At 53.7% G+C, this 19,587-nt stretch overlaps 5 protein-coding genes across 5 annotated transcripts; all 5 read right to left on the reverse strand.

Moving 5' to 3' along the window:
* Nucleotides 1–1,741: 1,741 nt before the first annotated feature.
* PG997_014455 (uncharacterized protein) lies at nt 1,742–2,634 on the reverse strand (the record flags this gene model as incomplete). The annotated part of the gene is made up of 2 exons (XM_066818769.1): nt 1,742–2,377; nt 2,416–2,634. The coding sequence occupies 2 exons, from the start codon at nt 2,632–2,634 to the stop codon at nt 1,742–1,744; spliced, it is 855 nt and encodes a 284-aa protein (XP_066660957.1).
* Nucleotides 2,635–5,919: 3,285 nt separating this feature from the next.
* PG997_014456 (Pseudouridylate synthase family protein) lies at nt 5,920–7,804 on the reverse strand (the record flags this gene model as incomplete). Its single annotated transcript, XM_066818770.1, has 8 exons — nt 5,920–6,078; nt 6,150–6,475; nt 6,531–6,882; nt 6,938–7,004; nt 7,076–7,188; nt 7,294–7,477; nt 7,573–7,639; nt 7,705–7,804. The coding sequence occupies 8 exons, from the start codon at nt 7,802–7,804 to the stop codon at nt 5,920–5,922; spliced, it is 1,368 nt and encodes a 455-aa protein (XP_066660958.1).
* A 758-nt stretch (nt 7,805–8,562) lies between these two features.
* PG997_014457 (Centromere/microtubule-binding protein cbf5) lies at nt 8,563–10,066 on the reverse strand (the record flags this gene model as incomplete). The annotated part of the gene is made up of 4 exons (XM_066818771.1): nt 8,563–9,383; nt 9,449–9,606; nt 9,658–9,733; nt 9,802–10,066. 4 exons carry the CDS (start codon nt 10,064–10,066, stop codon nt 8,563–8,565), a joined length of 1,320 nt encoding a protein of 439 aa, XP_066660959.1.
* A 1,721-nt stretch (nt 10,067–11,787) lies between these two features.
* Nucleotides 11,788–15,189, reverse strand: PG997_014458 (N-terminal amidase; the record flags this gene model as incomplete). The annotated part of the gene is made up of 3 exons (XM_066818772.1): nt 11,788–14,554; nt 14,607–14,946; nt 15,054–15,189. The coding sequence occupies 3 exons, from the start codon at nt 15,187–15,189 to the stop codon at nt 11,788–11,790; spliced, it is 3,243 nt and encodes a 1,080-aa protein (XP_066660960.1).
* A 2,809-nt stretch (nt 15,190–17,998) lies between these two features.
* PG997_014459 (uncharacterized protein) lies at nt 17,999–19,016 on the reverse strand (the record flags this gene model as incomplete). The annotated part of the gene is made up of 3 exons (XM_066818773.1): nt 17,999–18,095; nt 18,180–18,393; nt 18,473–19,016. 3 exons carry the CDS (start codon nt 19,014–19,016, stop codon nt 17,999–18,001), a joined length of 855 nt encoding a protein of 284 aa, XP_066660961.1.
* Nucleotides 19,017–19,587: the final 571 nt, after the last annotated feature.

Here is a 19,587-nt window from a genome sequence, read left to right on the forward strand (position 1 = left end):
CGTGGGTTGGGCCAACCAGATGGGCGCTACGGAGTCTGGACTCGTTTTTGAAGCGCTGTGATTGAATGGGCTCGGTCCTAATTTGGGTTGACAGTTGGGTCGCGGGCGGCTACAGCATCAGAGGCCGCTCTGAGAGGCCAGCCCCGGATTCTTGGGCTGCCACACCCATCATCGGTGCAGAAGCCAGAGTCCAATAGGAACGGAGACGTGCCTTACTTGTTGAGCACCGGCGCCATCCGCCGGCAGGCGAGATGATGATGATGGCTTGCAGATAGATGCGACGAAGCTTCTTCATCCCAAACCACTCTGCCCAGGAAAACCTTTAAGATTGATCAGACGGACGAACAACGAAACGCTGCCCATCTCGTGGACAGAACTGAATACACAGTTACTTCAGCTGAACTAACAGCCGATCGTCTGGTCTAAAAACCCGACAGCTGAGACGAGTCATATCATGTCGAAGATACTGATTGAACGAACAGACACCGATATCATTGTCAGCCGCGCCTGAAAAGCATGTCTGCGAGGTGATCTCAATCCGAGGCGGCAGTTGAAAGCAGTTTCCGGAGGGTATGAGCGTGTGAACGAAGACAAATTGTGATAAGTGACGATTCGGATGCAGCTTGCATGCAGAGAGATTTGATGCAGATGGTAAGATGCAAATGGCAGTGGGTGCAGGACGGACTGACTTGCTGCAAGAGCACCACCAAAGCGCTTATTTTTAGGTTGTCCACAGCACTCCAGCACGCACTCAGCGTCGAGTCTCCACCCCGAGCACCCACCCTCAGTCGACACCACACCTGCGTACATCAACACACCTCGCAGGGCTCAAACCAGATCCCTTTTTTCCGTCAAGATCTGCCCCCTATTGTTAATATGCCTTCTCCAATGCTACAATGTCATACATCTACTGATTCTGACTGGTCTTACTGTTGCAATCGCTTAGGCTAAACACATCGCGGCGAGTTACAAGGCGCATGCAACGCTGCAGGCGCGCTGATAAAAACCCGACGCATTTCCATTCGCTAGTCAGACGCCTTCATCGATTTCTGGTGTACGGATGTATGCAAGCAAGCAAAAGCTCCGTGTCGGTAATGGCTGGCGGGTGTGCTGGTTACGATACAACCGAAGCGCCTGGGGAAACACATGGTGCTGACAGCAAACACATTGGAGAGAATTCAGAAAGAATTGGCAGTAGAGTTTTGATGAGTCGAGTCGGGAATATTTGCAACCCCTCTCGCCTCGTCTGATTGTATATAATTTTTAAATCTATCAATATGGGTATATATGTAGGGCAGTTCAGCTGTATCATGACCGTGAACTCCGTCGTGCATCGCCGCATCTAGCTGTGTATGGCGCGGCTGACTGACTCCTCCCGGAGCATTAAACCCCTGATATCTAAGTCCACTGTTCGTCCAATGATGCGCATAAAGTCCCGATGTGGGTATCTAGAATCCCAGCGAGCCCGGTCTAGCAAAAAAACCGCCAATGATGACCCCGACTGAACCCTCATTACTAAGAATGGTCATTGCCCCCTAGAATGCATAAACCCCAAGTGTATGCATGCCCATATGGATTTTCCCTATAACGCCGCCCAATGCAATGAGTGTGTCGATCCGTCTGCTGCTTCTTCCAGACGAATACTGAAAAACGAGTGAGGAGGCGGTTTCACGTTCTCCAGGATGGCAAACCAGCCATGTGTCAAGGCTCCTCCTTGGTATGTAGGTACGGCAACATCCATTTAGCCGTACAGCCCGTTCACTCCGTTGAGAAGGACCTTGTTGCCCATGATGCCAATCTTGGACTCGAAGAAACACCGCCCTTGGTCGCAATCCGCGTGGAAGACAATGCCGGTGCCGTCCGGGAGCGGAGTTGCGCCTCCAGGGGCCGTCAAACCAAAAGAGTCCATGGTGACGACCAGGGGGCCGCTCTCGCTTCTTGTGTAGGGTCCGCGGACACTCTTGGAGTAGGCATAGTCAACGTTGTATGTCGGCGACGTGAAACAGCCTGAGCTGAAAAACATTACGTAGAGTCCCGCAGCATCGCGGAAGATGGCCGGAGCTTCCACCAGGGGTCCGTCCGAGGAGATGCGGTCCAGTAACTGGACTGGGCTGCCAATCTTGGTGATCAAATCAGACCCAACCTCTTGCAGCAATATCGGCGTCGACACAAAAGGCGATACCCCGTTGTTGCAAGAGCCGCCATGACCAATGGAGTTGCCGTCAATCTTGTAGGCGACATACGTCTTTCCATCGACATCCCGAAAGCCCGAAGGATCTATGCTGCCGCCTTTGTTGAGGTCGCAGTCAAATGGCTCAGCCGATGGCGTATAGGGACCTGTGACCTTTGATGCGGTGGCTGTGCCGACGCAGTGGAACTTGGGGTTTGATTTGACTTGTCCGAGTAATACATGACGTACTTGCCGCCAGCAGTACGCTGTACATCCGGGGCCCAGGTGTTCGAGTTGGTCGTCCAGGAACCGGTGTTCGGCAAGGGGTCGATGTTGAGATACGTCCAGGGCCCGCCTGGTGCGGAGGATCTGGCCACCTGTATGTTCTTGCCGTTGCCAGCTGTTGCGAAGGTGTACCACTGTCCATCCTTGTCTTGCATAATAGATGGATCCGGGAAGTCCATGTTGATGAGGGGTCTGTCGCCTTCACGGCGCCATAGGCGTGGCGCGGATACTTGGGGGAAGAGCCAGAGCTGCAGAGCAGAACAGCAGCGGTGCCGCGAAACTTAATGTCCAGGAAGCCTTCATGATGCTTAGAAGGTATGTCGAAGGGGTTTTTGAAAAGGATGGTTCTTTTATCTCGGTTCCAAGAGTCTGATGCTGTTGGACGTCGTCTATCTCATCTATCGTGCCACGCGTTATATCAAATGTGACAGAATGAGTTTAAGGAGAGGGTCTGCTGGTAGCCAGACAAGTATGAACGATACAGGCTGATGTTGCCCGTTTCTTTGCTGAACAGAGCAGCTATCAATGAGTGAGGGAAAGAGGGAGAGACAGAGATGAGAAAGGAAAGATGTGTATCGTCTATGTCGAGGCGTATCCAGCAGACCTTTCCTCAGGAGAGGCAGCGAGGAGTATTTATCGAGATGCGAGGGTATAAGACCGTAATCTCGGACCAAAAGGAACGGGCGAGCCGCTTGCAGACAGCAGTTAGGTATTATATATTCGTCTTGAGTTGAATCAGGTAGCTGGGGGAACATGCAAGCAAGGGCAGGTTCTCGACGGAGCAGACGAGTCCCTGACGACGAACTTGATGTACACAGGGGTCAGGTCGTTTGTGTTACGGCTGGGGGTGATATGGGACTCCTGCCCACTCTCCCCGGCATACCGCTACTGACCGCCATGGCCGAGAGAAGGTGGCATTATTGAGCAAAAGCGACGAGTCGAGAAAGGCGCGATTGGGTGTGTGCTTCCCCATGGCGCATGTCTCTCGATGTGATGAACTCAATGCAGGCACGCAGAGAGGACAGGCAGGGTGGGGCCTGCACTGCCCGGACGATGGAGCGTCAATCGTCGCATGGTTTTTGCTGCTCGAGGCAATTTGCGTCTGGCTCATGCTCGCCATGCAAGGTTGTCCTACGGAACAGGTTCGGGGCCGGGGCTAGCTTAGCTGCTGCCGAGCCTCCTTTCGTCCCTTTCTCCCCAAGCGTCCTTTTCTTCTGCTGAGTGCCTAGGTGCTGGCGAGGCACGACCTCTGCTTCTGTGTCTAGCAGCGCGGTGTAACCCAAGACAGCTCATACCGATGTTTCACAAATATTGGACCGGCCGACTGGAGCAGTCGTTTGGCCGAGTCACCTGTTTGCGCAGCAGTGGCAAGGAAGAGGCAGGACGGAGTTGGTTCTGTCTGATGAAGGGGGAAGTGTTTTGCGAACCCACTCGATTATGGTTAACCTTGGAATATGTCCGGACCCGGGTTGTCACCCAAAACGTGGCGGCAGTCAGTTGCCGATGATGGCGTGGGCAGTTGGCGAGTGGCAGGCGCTGGTCCACGTTCTAAAGGCCGTTCTAGAAGAGCAAGCTTGGCAGTAGTAACAAGCCGATCGTTACTTCCCGTCACAGACCTGGACAGAACTGGAGTCCTCAAACCCCAAGGCACTCGGCAAGCCGCCGCCAGGGCGATCATTCCCCATAATTCCAGGGCATTTTTCCGACATGGAACCCTGCCTGCCGTGTCCAGGCACCCAGGCACCAGAGATTGGCTGACTGTAGGTACTGTATTTGCAAAGACTGCCCAGAGTCCTGCCCAGGAGTCCAGTCCCGCGTACCGCCCTCGTTCTAGATTGGATTGGATGAAATAAACCGATCAATCTACAAATCTGTTCGTATGATGGCCGATGTGCGGACGGCTCTCGGCCTTTCCGTTTCGTTGACTAAGTGCCACAACTTACTCGGAGACGGTACAGAAACGCCAATGGAGTTTGGTTTGCCTTCTGTCTGATCTAGTTTGCACGCTTAGTGAGACCGGTGCAATTGTCAACGGTCCCCTTCTCCCCTTCAGATCTTCAGATCAGATGATGATGAATCTTCGGACGACCAAGGTGGAATCCGAACAGAGGAAACTGGCTAGCTGATTCTGACGTCGCCACGGTCGTCAGCTGCAAATCGATATTCTCACTTCTCCATCAGAGGTAGAGAGCTATTCGCGACGATGAAGAGACGCCGTTTCAGGATCATCGCTTCCGAGATGCGCGAATAACCGTAGAACAAGAACTGACTGACTGACAGTGACAGGCGCTGGGCTGGCGGCGGGCCCTGGTGGTTGACTCGGTTGGCAGGCAGCGGGGAGCCTAGGAGGCTAGCCCGATTGCTATCTGCCGGCCAGGCCTGCTGAGCAGGATCGCAAACCGGCCTGTGGGCGCACCGCGTGGAGACTCAGGGTCCTGCTACAATGCCCGCACAGGCACCGAGTGCCATGCTCCATGCGCGTGAATCTCTAACATTATCGGGGTGGCTTGGCTTTTAGATCATCGCGTTCCACACCGAACATCTTCATGCTTCCTTCGCTAGTCCCCTAAGCCAGCTAGCAACATAAAGTGGTAGAATGCAGAGGTCCCTGCCAACTTATGTTGTATTCAGGGATCGTTGGATGGGACATCTACGGTTACAAGCAACAACCCCTATCACATCTTGGATGGCAATGGAAACACTTGCCCAGTCGGAAATTTCTAATTGTTACGAAATCCGATGATCGGATTTGCATATGTACGTACATGCACGCACGCAGCGATAGATACAGTACCTACCTACTTAAGTAACTGCATGTTTGGTACAGAAGTCGATGCCCGTCACACTTCACGACCGACAGATGTTCGACAAAACAAAATCGTTCGCAGCTGCCAAGGAAGACAGCATGACTGCAGACGCAAGTTAAGACGACATCTTCTCGCATCTTGATGCTATTATCGATCTGAAGCGGGTGATCACCGTGGCGCCGCAGCTCACGAACTCAACTCCGCCTAAGTATGTATGCAAGGTCCCGTGAACTTTAAAGATCAGATCAAGAATGATGTCAATCAATGCAGCGACTAGGTACCTAACGGTCCAAATTCAAGCAACTTCTGTCGCCTCCGAAATGCACAAGATGAAATGACTATGTATGAAGCAAGCCGAAACGCCTTTTCCGTAAATCCTCAAGCACTATACAATTCTGCAGAGAACGCCCATGTGCCTACATACTGGGCACAGTCGTCGACATTCGACTTCCGCCCAGGAACAACCAGACATCATCGTCACCTGACAGCAGCCGCTTCGGCACCTTGTCCTTGACCTGGCTTGAGACAGTCCAACGGCTTGTCGCTGTTGGGCTGCTGCTGATTTCTCAGCGATGTCCTAAAACAAGGGCAGGCGGTGTAACGTGTTACTAGTTGTTTCGGTGGTCATGTTCCACAAGATGATATCTAGTTGGTAACTCAGTCGGACTCGTCATCGTCGCTGTCCTTTCCTCCCTTAGAAGCGCGTTTCGCCTTCTTGGCGGCCTTCTTCTCGGCCTTTAATCGCTTGCGCTCCGACTTCTCTTCGGCCGTCTCGCCGTCGTGCTTCTTGCGCTTCTTGTCCTCCTTCTCGGCGGACTTGGCGGGGTCTCGGCCGCCGCGGGGGCGGGAGCAGGAGTGGCAGGGGTGGGGGCCTCCGACATGGCAACATCGGCGGCCGGTGCGGCAGAATCCTCAGCAGGGGCATGGAAGTCCTTGTAGCCAGACTTCCAGGCGGCCGGGGTGGACTCGTTGGGGCGGCCGAACTTGTCAAGCTTGCCAGAAGCCTTGAGCTTCTTCTTCTCGGTCGCCTGGGGGCCAAGTCCCCATCGTCGCGGGTACAGGTCACGCTCCATGATGCAGCGCTTGACCTTGGCCACAACACCGTGGTCACATGTGGACATCTCCACTGTGGACATCTGAGCAATACCGAGGGCAATGGCCTCACCCTTGGTGGTGATCAGAACAACCTCGTCATGGACATCAATGCCGGCCTCTGGAAGCGAGTTAGTAAATGGCCAGAGTTCGGGGTAGAGGAGCCTCAGGCTTACCATAACGAAGAAGACCGGGCAGCATGAGCTTGGCACCGTAGCAGATGGCGTTGACAGTGGAGTCCTTGACCACAATCCTCTTGTATCCAACCAACAATGTCTCCAAAGGCTTGATGATCTTGCGGAGGTACTTCTCGTCGCTCTGGTTATCCCTCATCCACTGGGCGTCCAGAACGTCATGCAGGGTGACCAAATCATCGTTCTCAGACATGGCACCGGAGCGCACACGGCGGAGCTCCTGCATGTGTCCACCAACACCGAGAAGGAGACCAAGATGGACGCAAAGCGTTCGGATGTAGGTTCCAGCCTCGCAAGACACCCAGAAAACGGCAAGATGGCGGTCATTGTCGAACTATGCAACCTGTTAGTTCTGAGTAGTATTGGCACAAAAGTGCAGGGCCACATACCTCAATGAGCTTCGACTCGTAGACGGTTCTAATACGAAGGACTCGCTTGACGGCAGAGATCAGGGGGCTAAAGCAGTTAGAGTCAGTAAATGCTTCGCATCCTTGGTTGAAGATGGCGTTTAGCCAGGGTTTGCTTACGGTCGCTGGAAGAGAGAACCAGTGAGGGTCTCAAGAGCACGAGCAAACTGCTGCTCACCTCCGGGAAGAGAACCGTGCAGGCGGCACACGGCGACGTATTCCTTACCAGCACTCTGTTCGCGGGTTAGCAAGCATTCTTCCGTTCATCGTACGATGAGCTGCCGGTTTGGATCTCATTGCAGGCCCGCTCCAGCAGCCCTCAGTAATGGGTGGTGTACCTGTTGACTCTTGACAAGACGGGTGGCACGGTCGATGGCCACAATCAAGCAACCAGTAACCTTGGGATCCAGAGTACCACTGTGACCGGTCTTCTCGACGCGGAGGATGCGCTTGACCCAAGCGACGACTTCGTGGGACGAGGGGTTCGAGGGCTTATCGAGGTTGATGACACCGGAAGACACACTATCAGGCAAATATCAGCAGGGAGTTCGGGATAGATCGTTTCGACCATTGCGCGTTCGCAGGTTCGTCTTGGGGCGGTGGTTTCTTACTATGACTTCAGGTCACGGTTCAAAGGCGAGCAGCCATTGGGGATGGGCGTGAAGTGGCCGGTTCTGACGAGAACTAAGTAATTCAGGTCAGCTAACTTGGCACTCGTCGCAATTGGGTGGTGGGCGGTGATCGCGTACGCTTGTCATAGTTCTTGAGCAGGAGAGGGACCTGGGACCAGTCGACCGGCGGCGCAGAAGCCTCGGGCTTGATGACGAAGGACTCCGTGTTGTCAGCCATTGTGTGTCGGCCGCTAAATCTACTGAACGGTAAAATAAGATATGCGGGCGACAGTAAGGCGATGTTGTTGTACGGATACTTGGCCGAGTTACGAACTTTTGTTCTGCACCAGGACTCGGAACTGTAGCTCTCGAAAAAAAGTTCCAGATATTTTTCCTGCTGTGGGGCAAAAAGTTCAGCGACCAGCCACAAAAACAGTCTCCAAGCAGTTTAGCGTCATGCCGCTAACCAAGCTCGCGCCTCACTTCGCGTTGAGATAAGACTCGATAAGATGCGATAAGCCTATCAGTTTTGGGCCCTCTAAAATAATCGGTCGCTCAAGAAGCTGCTCCAGCATAGACTTCAATGTTAGGAAGGAGCTATGAACCAGCTGGATGATAACCCACCTGATGAGGGCGGTTCAGCTCGAATCAATTATCACTGAGACTTGAAGTCCAGGCAATATCGCATCCTAGAAGAATTTAGTCTTTATTAGACTTGTGATCTCGTATAATGTTCATAGTTCAAATCACAACCCAGCGTTGTTGCAGGAGGAGATTTATAGGCTTCTTATCGCGACTGTCAAGTCCTCACCCTTTTCAACGGGTCCGCCGCCAACGAGAGGTATTCCACGTTTGGGTCCCTACATGTATCCAACCATATGTCCCTTTCAAAGCTGCATATCCGCAGCAAAACGCTCCTGAACTCCATTACTGACTGGTATCTCCCAAAACTCACATCGCTTTACATTGAAACAAGATCATAAAAAATCGCCTTTCTCAAGATGTCGTTGGCCCCCGTCGGCCGTAGCCCGGGTGCTCCAAGAAGGGAGCCACCTGGTGTTGATACTGTAGTACCTGGTGCTGGCTGTGGCCGCCAGCACTTCCGACTCCCTCCTGCATCTCATAGGCATCTTCATTCTCATTACCATGATGGTAATGATGTTGCTGCTGCTGCTGCTGCTGTTGATGCTGCTCCCTATCCTTCCCCTTCTTATCACCCCAGAAGGCATTGTGGCCGTGCTCCGAGTCGGGACTGATAGCGACCCCGATATTCTGCGCCGCCTTCTCCGCGGGCCACCCTGAATTCGGACCGGGTGTGTGCGCCGCGCTGACAGGGCTTGTGAACTGCGATCCGTAGGGCGAAACGTACCGGCCGGGGTACGTGTGTTCCGTCACGGGGGTGATGGGCGACTCGTCCCAGCCGCGCAGGGGCCGCTGGCTCAAGGGCGTGTCGCCCCAGTTCCGCAGCGGCTGCTGCTGGTTGACGGGGGTCTGGAACATCTCGCTCCCCGGCGCCGGGCTGGGCCAGGTCTTCTGCATCTCCTCGCGCTTGCGGAGGAAGGCCTTTCTGCGCCGCTTCCCGTTCCACACGACGCAGCAGCCCATGAAGGCCAGGATGGCCACTACGCCGCCGATGACGACGCCTACGATGGCGCCGAGGCTGAGCGGTCCGGCAGGGCCATGCGACTTGAACTCCGCGGTCGGCGTGGGTGTCGAAACGTTGACAGGGTTCGTCAGTGAGAATATGTCCCCGTCAAGGCCAAGTGTTAGGCCAGGCTTGGGGGATATTCTGCAGGCACCCTCGAGAACTCGCAGATCTATGGTCAGAGTTAGTATGGTTCAGCCCAGACTAGTCGTGCCCCAGGAGGCTCCTCAAACATACAGTTGTTCAGAATGTGTCCACCAGTCTCCAGAAAGTTCAAACAATTTGAGCATTGCTCGGAAAAGTCGAAATTCCACAGAGAACAGTAGCTGAATGTAGACGCATTCGGAGACAATCGATCGATCTCCAATGCCTGCTGCAAGGGGCCACAGGCTCGACTATAAAGTGTTAGCCGAGTTCAATGATACTCAACCCAAAGTCGCACTTACCTAGTGAGGCATGACCCAATGTCTTTGTTTCCACGATCATCGAAGATGCAATAATCCATTGCGTATCGCATGTTATCTATGGCAGGCGGTCAGCTTGCTTCGCACATAGGCACTCTTCCACCATTGTACAGGGATTGGACATACAAAGCATGGACCCCAAGTCCGTCTGCTGCGGCACCGAAGTGCTCGAAACATAATCGCTTGTAGATTCGCAGGAGATGCATTTCTGGAAGACCTGGCCTGCGCTGACGGCCGTGTAGTCGGCATCCTTGCACACAATGTCGTTATCTGACGTCGAGTCAAGCACGTTGCCGCATTGCACGCTGCATTGCGATCCCGGGGCCACGCGCAAGGCTGATGCGCATTGGAACGATGCGCCCAGAGCTGCCCCTGCTAATAAGAACCGCATCTTGAGGAAGAGTGACAACGCCGAGGGATGTCTACCTGGGTAGTAGCAGCAGCGTTCGTCGGTGATGGGTCAGGTAAGACGGAGCCTGCTGCTTGCTACCTATATCCTTGGTGGAGGGCTGCGGATCCCTTTAGTCCTTTCGTACGACGGAACGACAGGCTGCGGCGTCCGGGGAGACGCAGAATTCATGAACAGGTCGTGAATCCGGTCCGTACGGGCGCACAGGTGAGCTTAAGTAAATGTATGCATCGCACACCGAGGCGCTTGGAAGGCGGTACCGGTACGTTGGTTGATGCTGTTGGAACGAAAATGAAGTTTGTTGTAATGGTGTTGATTGCTACGTACGACTCCGACTCTGGGGGCCAAAGGAGATCGTCGGGAGACGCGGTGACTACTGTGACATGCACGCTGCAAACAGAGAAGAACGTGGGATTGGGGTCGGATTGGTCAATCCTATACGTTGACATGGAGGTGGTCGCTAAACACAGGGGGCCTCACGTTCCGTTCCTGGGCAAGCTCTCGCCTTTCAGGGCCATTTCCCTGACCCAAATTGAACTGTCAGCCCTTCTGACTGTCCCCGCAAGTGACATCTTCTCCGGCCACTTTCAGTCGTGATAATGGAACCGAAGAGGCGCTGGTTGGATGCAGGAAAAGATGAACTGGCCAGTGAGCGGGCCGGACGCGGTGCGATCAACCTGGTGGGATGCAGGAATCCCTGTTATCCTTCACATATGCAGGCCACACTAGCCCCAAGATATGGCCGAGCCGGCAGTCTCATTGGCTCCGGTCCGCACTTGGCGAGATATTTAGTGGCTATCAACTCCAGCGCGGCACAACGACTTCTGAACCACTAGCTCACTGAACGTTGAAAAAGCAGAGCAGCCCCCTGCATTGCGTCGGATCCAACCACCATCATCGCCCTACACACCTCTCGCCCTTAGATGATTTTCTCGGCAAATGGCCTCCAGCCTGGGCCACTCGTGTGCTGCCTCCCATGATCAACGGGCAATCAAACCCGACTGCTCGTACGATCTAGTAGTTTTTGCCGACTCAGAACTTGCGATGTCATGCAGTCTTCTGCCGCCGATGGACATGAAAATGGCGGCCCGGCGCCAGGATTCGTAGCGAAGCTCCCTTTGGACCCCTAGCCAGCCAGACCTGGGATGTGTCCATTGCCAGAAAGAGATTGAGGCACAGTCGGACTCTCTTTATATGTGCGAGCATTGAATATGGTTGGACTTGTAGATCTCGATCAAAGAAGATACTGCTAATGGTCTTGTAGATGGCGAAGAGTTACGCTTACACCACATGTCGCAGTGCTCCCATCGCGAGTAAATTTTCTCGTTCCATGTGGTTGCACAAAATCCAGAGGTTTGACATATGTGAAATTGCTAATGATGGAATTGCGGTGCTTTCTAGTTGCACCGCCAGCCAGAAGAATCATAGCAGTAACAGATTGTAAATAAGAACACAAAAGGTATCCGTCGCTATAAAACCCGCTATCAATCGCTTGCACTGATGATGACCACCCTGCGTGATAGTCTTCCCTAGAAAGAAAGATATGAACGCCGTGGACCAAACCAACTCCAATCATATGGCAAGTGTGTACTATGTAGTTCCCTATAAGATCCCATATACTTGCTCCAACGCCTCGCTGAAAAAGGCTGATGTGTATACACTCATAATCAAAACTATGCGAAATAACAATGCAGTATGCTTTTTCACCAAACCGCACTCTTGGGTCTGTCGATGCCCTTACCCATAAGCTCTCTCTCTAGAGCTTTGGGCGATTTCAATGCTTGATTCAAAAAGGGGGCGGAAAGTGGTGTCGTGGGTATGGTATCGTCATCATTGCGGACAAATACCATAGCTTTGGGAGCTTTTGGATCGAATGCAGGTGTCGCTGGAGACGTCTTGGTACTCGCCAAGGTCTCGACAGACGACGAGTAATGGCTCAGGATGGACATTGACTCCTTATACTCCTTATTGAAAGATGCGTCTGCTGGCGCAGTGGGTTCTGGAGACTTGCCAGTCTCGCCGGTGGCCGGAGCATATTGTGTAGCGATATGTTGCTGCTCTTGCTGGAGTTGTGGTGTATTCCTATGCATGTGGCCATGTGTAGGGCAATTAGGGCAAGACCTGATAACAATCTCTTGCACAATCTCATTCTCATCTTCGACGCCACCTGAATTCTGGTATTCAGGGGAGATGCGCCGGACCTCCTCGTACTCCGCGGGGCTCCTGAACCCATATGAGGGAGCACTTGGGCGTCTCGCTGGAATAGATGTATCTCGGGGGCTCGATTGAGCCTCAGCAGCCCCATCTTGATTGGTGTAAAGGGGCTCTTTGGGGGCTCGTTGACGGCCCCGACTCGCAGCTCGCGATTGGGGCCGCACTACCCCCGTGCTATTTCCGGTGATGGCTCTCAGGTCAGCAGTCGAGATCGAATTGCTCCGAGAGTGTGTTGGACGTGAAGCAGATCGGAATGCAGCTTCGATATTGGTCATTCGAACATCGGGTCGGTACGTCAATGCTGTTGGTCCTCTATGTAACTGCTGCATTTCTATGCCGGGGCTTGCCGCAATGGGGATCGAAGCTCTAGACACACTGGATTGTCTTTCTTTGCCAACCGGGTCGACAGGACTCACAACACGAGTCCTGCTTGCATTACGGGATTTTGGGGCCGAAGGCCGTTCTGGAAAAGCTTCCTGTGCCCCTTCGCCGGTGACGTGGTGACCCATGGAGGAGCCAGGTCGTGGGGATGGTGCATTGATGCGTTGAGAGGCGGCGGAATCTGGCCGCGGTGACAACGCCTCCAATCTTTGTGCGATGGCTGCCAGATCAGCATGGTTTCCCATAGCAGAATCGGATCGGTCCAGCTGTCTGGTTCGACTAGCATTACGCGACTTTGGCGATGCTGGTCTGTCTGGGCGCGCATCGTTCTCGCTGCGGGAGTTCTCATCACCTTTTTGCATCTGGGAATCGTCGGGTTTGGAGCCACTTTTCTCTGGTGGCCCAGTTGCAGGTCGTTCAGCTGGATGCTGTGATGTCGTAGATGGCTCCCGCCGGTGCATCGCACTCCTCGACTGTACTGCACTCCTTGAAACAACTGGTGTGTAGTTTTTCAGAATGGGAGAGTCTGCTAGCGCTGGTGTCCACATGCGCGAGTCGAGGGGAGTTTTCAGCATTGAGTCGGAAGGAATCCAGAAGAAGCGAGGCGACATAGGGGACGCATCCTCAAAAGCTGTTGTCGGGGTCATGATATCATTATGGTGTTGTTGGATTGAGACATGACCACCGTATATACGAGTGTCTCGCGACTTGTAAGCTCCGGCGGAAGGATGCGGAGTTGGCACATGAGGAACTGCAGGTCGTTTGTGCGCATCAGAAGGGATGATGAGCTTCGGTCTCAGAGCCTGCGGAGTTGGGCTTGGTCCTGTAGGGGTAGGGATGGCATTGTTGTTACCCGGGAGTGGCGGAGGTGGGATCTGAATCTTAGGCAAAGGACGCTCCTGCTTCCTCGAAGACGGTCTTGTGGAACTGGAATGCTTTCGATCCTTTGAGTCACTTGAGCCCTTTGAATCCCGCGTACGACTGGAAGACTTGGACCTTTGCGACTCTTGAGAGTGTTTGGATTGCTTCGAGCCTTTGGAAGAGACGGAGCCATGGGCAGAAAGGGTGCTTCGGACGCTACCAGCGCGTGACCTCGACCCGACAGGGACATGTTCGTATTCTCGTACACTGTTAGATGGCACATCCTGGTGGTCGGCCCCTGGGTCAGTTCGGTGTGTTCTCCCTATCCTGCTCTCGGTCCGCTTACTGCTGGTGGATCTCTTCGACGATGATGTCTTCTCCGTGCGGCCGGACTCACTGCTCCCCGAGGAATGTGACTTGGTCGACTTCCCGGAGGAGTATTCTTGTCGATGTTCACGACGAGATTCCTGCCGAGATTCCGAGCGATGTTCCTGGCGATGTTCCTGCCGGGGTTCTGGGATGGGCTCTTGCCCAGCTTCTGGGAACCCAGGCTGGGGAGTGGTGGTCCTTGTTGGTCTCTTCGAGTCACCGTTCACCGACGCAACAGCTGATCCATCCTCAGGCCGGTAGACGAGTTTCGCGAACGGCTCCACATCGGTATCTACGACAAGCAGCTCCTTGTCCCCACGGCCAAGCATGCCGTAGACGCGGACCTCGCCGTCCTTGATCCCAATCACTGCACTAGTACCAGCGTAGACAGCGTCGTCTTCGATGCCGGTTCGGTTGCAAAATACGATGATAATCTCTTCATCGTTCTCGTCGCGGATGAGCGGCTCGAGCCGTGTAATCCAGTAGGTGAGGGTATCCATGTCGGGCTCCTTGGGCATCCGACTGAACATCCGACCATCCTCTCGGGTGAGCCAGGCCATAGTCATGATGACGAGATTGGACTCCATCTCCAAGACGTGGAAAGCGAATTCAAAGGCATGCCATGGTGCCTCGAACTTGTATGGGCTATGATAGGGTCAGTCCTCGAAACTCCATAGAGAGAGTCCTTAGTACTTACTTGATGTCCATGCAGATGCCCATCGAGGTGTGCCCAAGCCCAGGAATATAGCCCTCGTAGAAACCCTCTTGGCCCTCCAGAGCCCATGACTCGTCCGTGTAGTACAGAAAGTTCTTTCTGTAGTTACCGACTGTCTCGCCTTCCCCATTGATGATGATGCAAGAATTATAGTATTCTGGCGATGTTGGCCATTTCGGTTTGACATCCACCTTCTCTGGGTAGCCGACTGTGACGACGCAGTTATGCTTGAGGGCGGTTGTGCGAGCCCACAATGCGCTTATACCAGAACCTTTTGGCTCTAGATACGGTGTAATATGTTGAAGCGATTTGAAGTTGTACCCTGCGGAAGCTATGTTAGACTGCCCTATTGTGCTGCAGGACATTATAGCTTAGGGAGCTACGTCGGACAATGTCGCATCCAAATATAGAAGATTCAATGATACTCACCAGTGAAAGCAAGTTCTGGCAGTACGAGCAAGTCCAAATCTTCGGGGTTTGCCTTGCTCAGAACCGCGTCGGCCCGGTTGAGGTTGTTGTCAATGTCCCCAACTTGAGGGGCAAACTGCAAGCACGCTATCCTCATCTTCGCTTGTATGTCTGCGGTCTGGTCGATAGCTCTTTGGGCAGAAGCTTATACGGGCGGGAGCAAAGGACCAGTCGTTCTGAAGTCGACCGCGATCGTATACGACGGCCTCTTGAAGCTACTCTGCCAAAAGAAAGGCGTAGCGGTTCGCATCAAGATGACTTCAGAACGGAACCAGCAAGGAGAGTTTAAGGCTGGAGGGGGACAGGAAGGATAAAGAACTCTAAGTGGGCCAAGGTGGGAGGGTGTATTTTGTGGGTGCTCAACCGAGAACCGAGAGAGCCTGCTGCTGAGGCCATGCGCCCGGGAGTCCACACGTACTGGCAAACTCCAGTAGGCCTTGCATGCATAAGTGGCAGGTTAGATAGGGCATGGATGTGGCATTGCAGCATGTAAATGTAGAGATAACCCCGACAGGCTGCCAGATACGACTTCACTCGAGACAGCCCTCGCGTATAGCCAGCCATGTGTTTGTTCCTCCTACGACCCTGGCAGCCTGGTACCAACTGCTTCTAGGATGGACACTCTGGATTGGCGGTGGGGGGGAGATTCGAGCAGGGGTCGGGCCCTCAAGGCCCTCTTCGACCATTGATAGCTGCAGATTAACCGCTGCTCCTGGTCCCCTGGCTGCTCTGAAGCGATCAATCACGTTGGCCCATTTCCCTTCTACAGCCGCCTAAAAACAGACACAAGGATCACTGTGCATGATAGCGACGCCATTCAGGAATGGTCGCTTTAATCCGGGCAGATGAAAGTCATACTACGTACTTACAGGGTACCTGCACATAGACTTACCAAACCTTTGGAAACTGTATCCTATCAAGTAGCCTATGAGTACTGGACCTCGGAGGGAGCAGGCGAACTGAGCAAGGGCTCGGCATGCCGCCATAACCCAGTACGTTGCCCTCCCATAGCCAGTATTGCAGAGGATAGTTTGGGCGCCCGGCCCGAGCCCTCGTTGAGCGGGTGATATAACCAAGTATACCCGGAACAGAAAGCTCCATCCAGGATCGGGTACAAGAACGGTCCAAGAACAGGGCAATCGAAGTTCAGCATACAAGAACAGGACTTTTCATTGCGAGAGTAAAAGGGAACTGATATTCATGTGATTCTCTTGGTTATCCTATAATGACCACGATGTGGTGATTGTGATTGTGTCTACTCTGTGCATACAATACCACAGTGCCAGTGCTGTGTCTTTTCCAGGGATTTCACGTATGCGGGGTTATCATAGGTCCCGGCCCGATGATTACTTCGTCTACCCGGCTCCATATCTCGCGCGTCGCAGAAGCTCACGAAATAGCCATGACTGCAAGGGTATCCACAGATACGTAATGTTGAATGGATTGCGGACGCAGCGTCAATCGAATGCGTCAAAGTGTCAAAATGACAAGTGTGGTTTTGGGAAGGGGTTCGTTCGTTGGGTGCTTGTCACCGCTGTATGTTGTGTATGGGAAATCCATTTGATCCATCCATTCTGATTGATTCACTGGCCAGCGTTTATATTCCGAGGGTTTGGTACTGACTAGGGCCGGGTTCAGCGCCCGGATGGGGCTTTCGCGCCTGATCACACAGCAGCCCGGCCCCCTGATTGGGCCTGATAGATTACGGCCTCCGTAATGGGACGATAACAGCGATAGCCCCGCTACTCACTTTACTGACTGTTCCTCCCAGTGGACTGAGACAGGCTGACAGCAAACGCTCCATCCAAGATTCTGCCCGGCCATGCCCTCCCAACCCCAACTACGAAAGGTGGACATTTTGGACTTGCCCTGCAGCTGATGTGGCATAAGGTCATCCCCAAAACCCAATCAAGCCTACGGCGAGGGAGGATCTTCAGCAAATGTTCATGTCCAAAGAACCAACTGCATAACGCCAGGCCAATCAGCAACGAACAGGTCGTGTCCTGTTCAGCCCATCCCAGTGAAGTGAGTCGATTTTCGCATTCCGGTGATTTTCCCTGCGCTTAGCAAGCAACGCTCCGCTGTCTCCCTTACTTGGCTCGAAGTCAAGTGATGCGCGAATAAGTGCCAAAACTAGCATGATAGGACATTTGGGTCCACGGCGAAATCTTACCCAGCCCAGGGTGCGAAGCTGCTAGCGAGAGCCGGTATCTCTGTTGAGCGGTTACCGTTTTGCTTTTCGCCCGAAGTTTAGACACTCGAGAGCGGCACGAGCACTTCCCCAAGAGGCTCTCACAGACCGACAGTTACGCGCTTCCAGTCACAGGCAGACCCCTGAACACATGCATGCAATATACTATATCGCCGTACGCCCGCACGTTGATCGTCGTCAGGTGACTGAACCGAAGTAGAGGCATAATATCAATGTCCGATCGGTAATTGAGTATGAGAGTGGTCGCGATACCAAACAATGGGCGCTCATCATTAACCCCATTTCTATCAGTAGTCGTCGTTATTGGCAACCCATGCTAGAATCACCCAATGACCTTCTTTGATGCCATTGGCATAGTCAATATCTATACCTTGGAAAGATATATGCTAAGCGTCCAGAAGACCGACAAACCAACGTGAAAACAACCAAGTAAACTTCGAGCGCTTCTTTCTCTCCCTTTCTTTCCCTAGCTTGCCCCTATCTTTTCCGCGTTTATAAGCGTGTTTCCCGACATGTTCTGTGGGCTTCCTGCAGGAAGCCTTACAGTAAGCATCCGCAGGAGCCTGGTCCAAAAGGCCTATCCTTGGGCCGGCCAGGGAGGCTGGTGAGGTCGCACATGGGACCGACGCCCACCCACTCTCATCCACTCTACGCAGCTGCAGAAGGGCGGGCTGCATCCAGAAAGCGTCTTCTATCAGAAGTCCGCGACGGCGTTGGGTCCTATCGATCCAAGAGTCTCCGCTTCGTTGATACCTCGCACCCCGAAAAACGCCTCACGGTGCCGGCTAGGGCTATGTTCGAGGCCCGTTTAGTTAGCAAATCGGGGAGACTTACGGGCATATATAACGCGGCTAACAATAACAAGGCATACTTACGAGACAACTGTTATGATGCCTGCGTCCCCATCCGGCACGTACCCCATAGACACAGTCCAGCCTGAGGATCCCTTGCATCGCCGGTCGTACCACGGCCACGTTGCGAGGTTGGTATTCTGCGGCCCGGCGATTTGCAAGACGCAGAACACTCCTTGTGCGTTCTCAGCTTCGAGGGTGAAGTTAACGATGACCTGCCGCCGATCTTGGTCCACAACTATAGCCCAATTAGTACTCTCAGCCATGCGTGTATCCTTGACATTATACGTTGGTTAGTTAGATACGAAGAAACCCACCCCTTTTCAAATTGACCACTGTCCAAGCCTGCGCCTTCTCGATGGGCAGAGCCTCTCTCTCGACGATCTTCGAAGACGGCGACGACGATGCAGCCGTGCTCGTCTGGTCGGACCCGATCAAGATGGCGTCCTTGTCCTGCGCCGGCAGGTCGCCCCCGCCGTTGAGCTGGGCGTCCGAGTAGCCGAAGTACGCCTGGGCGTTCTCGGTGGGGTTGACAACGCTGATGACGACGAAGCCCTGGCTACTCCAGCCGCCGCCGACGTCGTACTGCGTGGCGCCGTCGGTGCACGTCACGTCGCCCAGGTCGCGCTTGTCGCAGCCGAGCGCCTTGGTGCCCCGGACCGTGAACGCGCACTGCGCCGGCGGCCGCGCGCCCCGGATCTCCGAGGCCGTGATCGTGAAGTTCCAGTTGCACGTCGTGTTGTCGGGGCTCCGGGTGCGGTGGACGTCGGAGAGAGTCCAGGTCCCGATCGTCTTCTCGGCTAGGGCCACCCCGAGCCATGCGCATAGGGAGGCGCTGACAGCGTTTGAAGAGAAGCGCATCATGAAATCAAAGATGGAAGAACAAGTTGATATGATACAGTTATATTGAGTAGCAAGTATTGGTTATGGCCTTTTTGGTCTGCTCGCGACACGATCTTCAAGACAAGACGCAGGGGAAAGCCTACTTATAACAATTGCATACCGCTACGACCACAAACGGCGATTCCCTCCCTGGGCTTGGCCATCAAACATCTATCATCACTAGACACACCAACGAAACTCGTCAGTCATAGATAGTATCAGTTGAAGGGCGTCGGAGAGAGTGTAATACGTAGATGCACTCATCCGCGACACGATGTTGTTTTGTGACTTCCGGGGCACCGGCAAACTTGAGTCTACAGGTAGGATCCTTACATCTGCGATGAGGAAGGGCGAACACGGACTACATGCCGATGCTCGTAGCCCTGCCTAACGTCAAGTAGATGGCGTGTGGGACACTGAAGGACTCTGAGTCTTGGCATGTCTGAATGTCATCAGGATGACACGTCGTACCCAAGTCGCTATCATAAACTTGACACGGAAGGTCTGGAATCATTATGAGCTTTCTTGCAGTCACCCTGAAAGCTGGGAG

This window comes from Apiospora hydei (assembly GCF_038363865.1).
Source record: "Apiospora hydei strain CBS 114990 chromosome Unknown utg000010l_segment0_segment0, whole genome shotgun sequence".
Classification (NCBI taxonomy): Eukaryota; Fungi; Ascomycota; class Sordariomycetes; order Amphisphaeriales; family Apiosporaceae; genus Apiospora; species Apiospora hydei.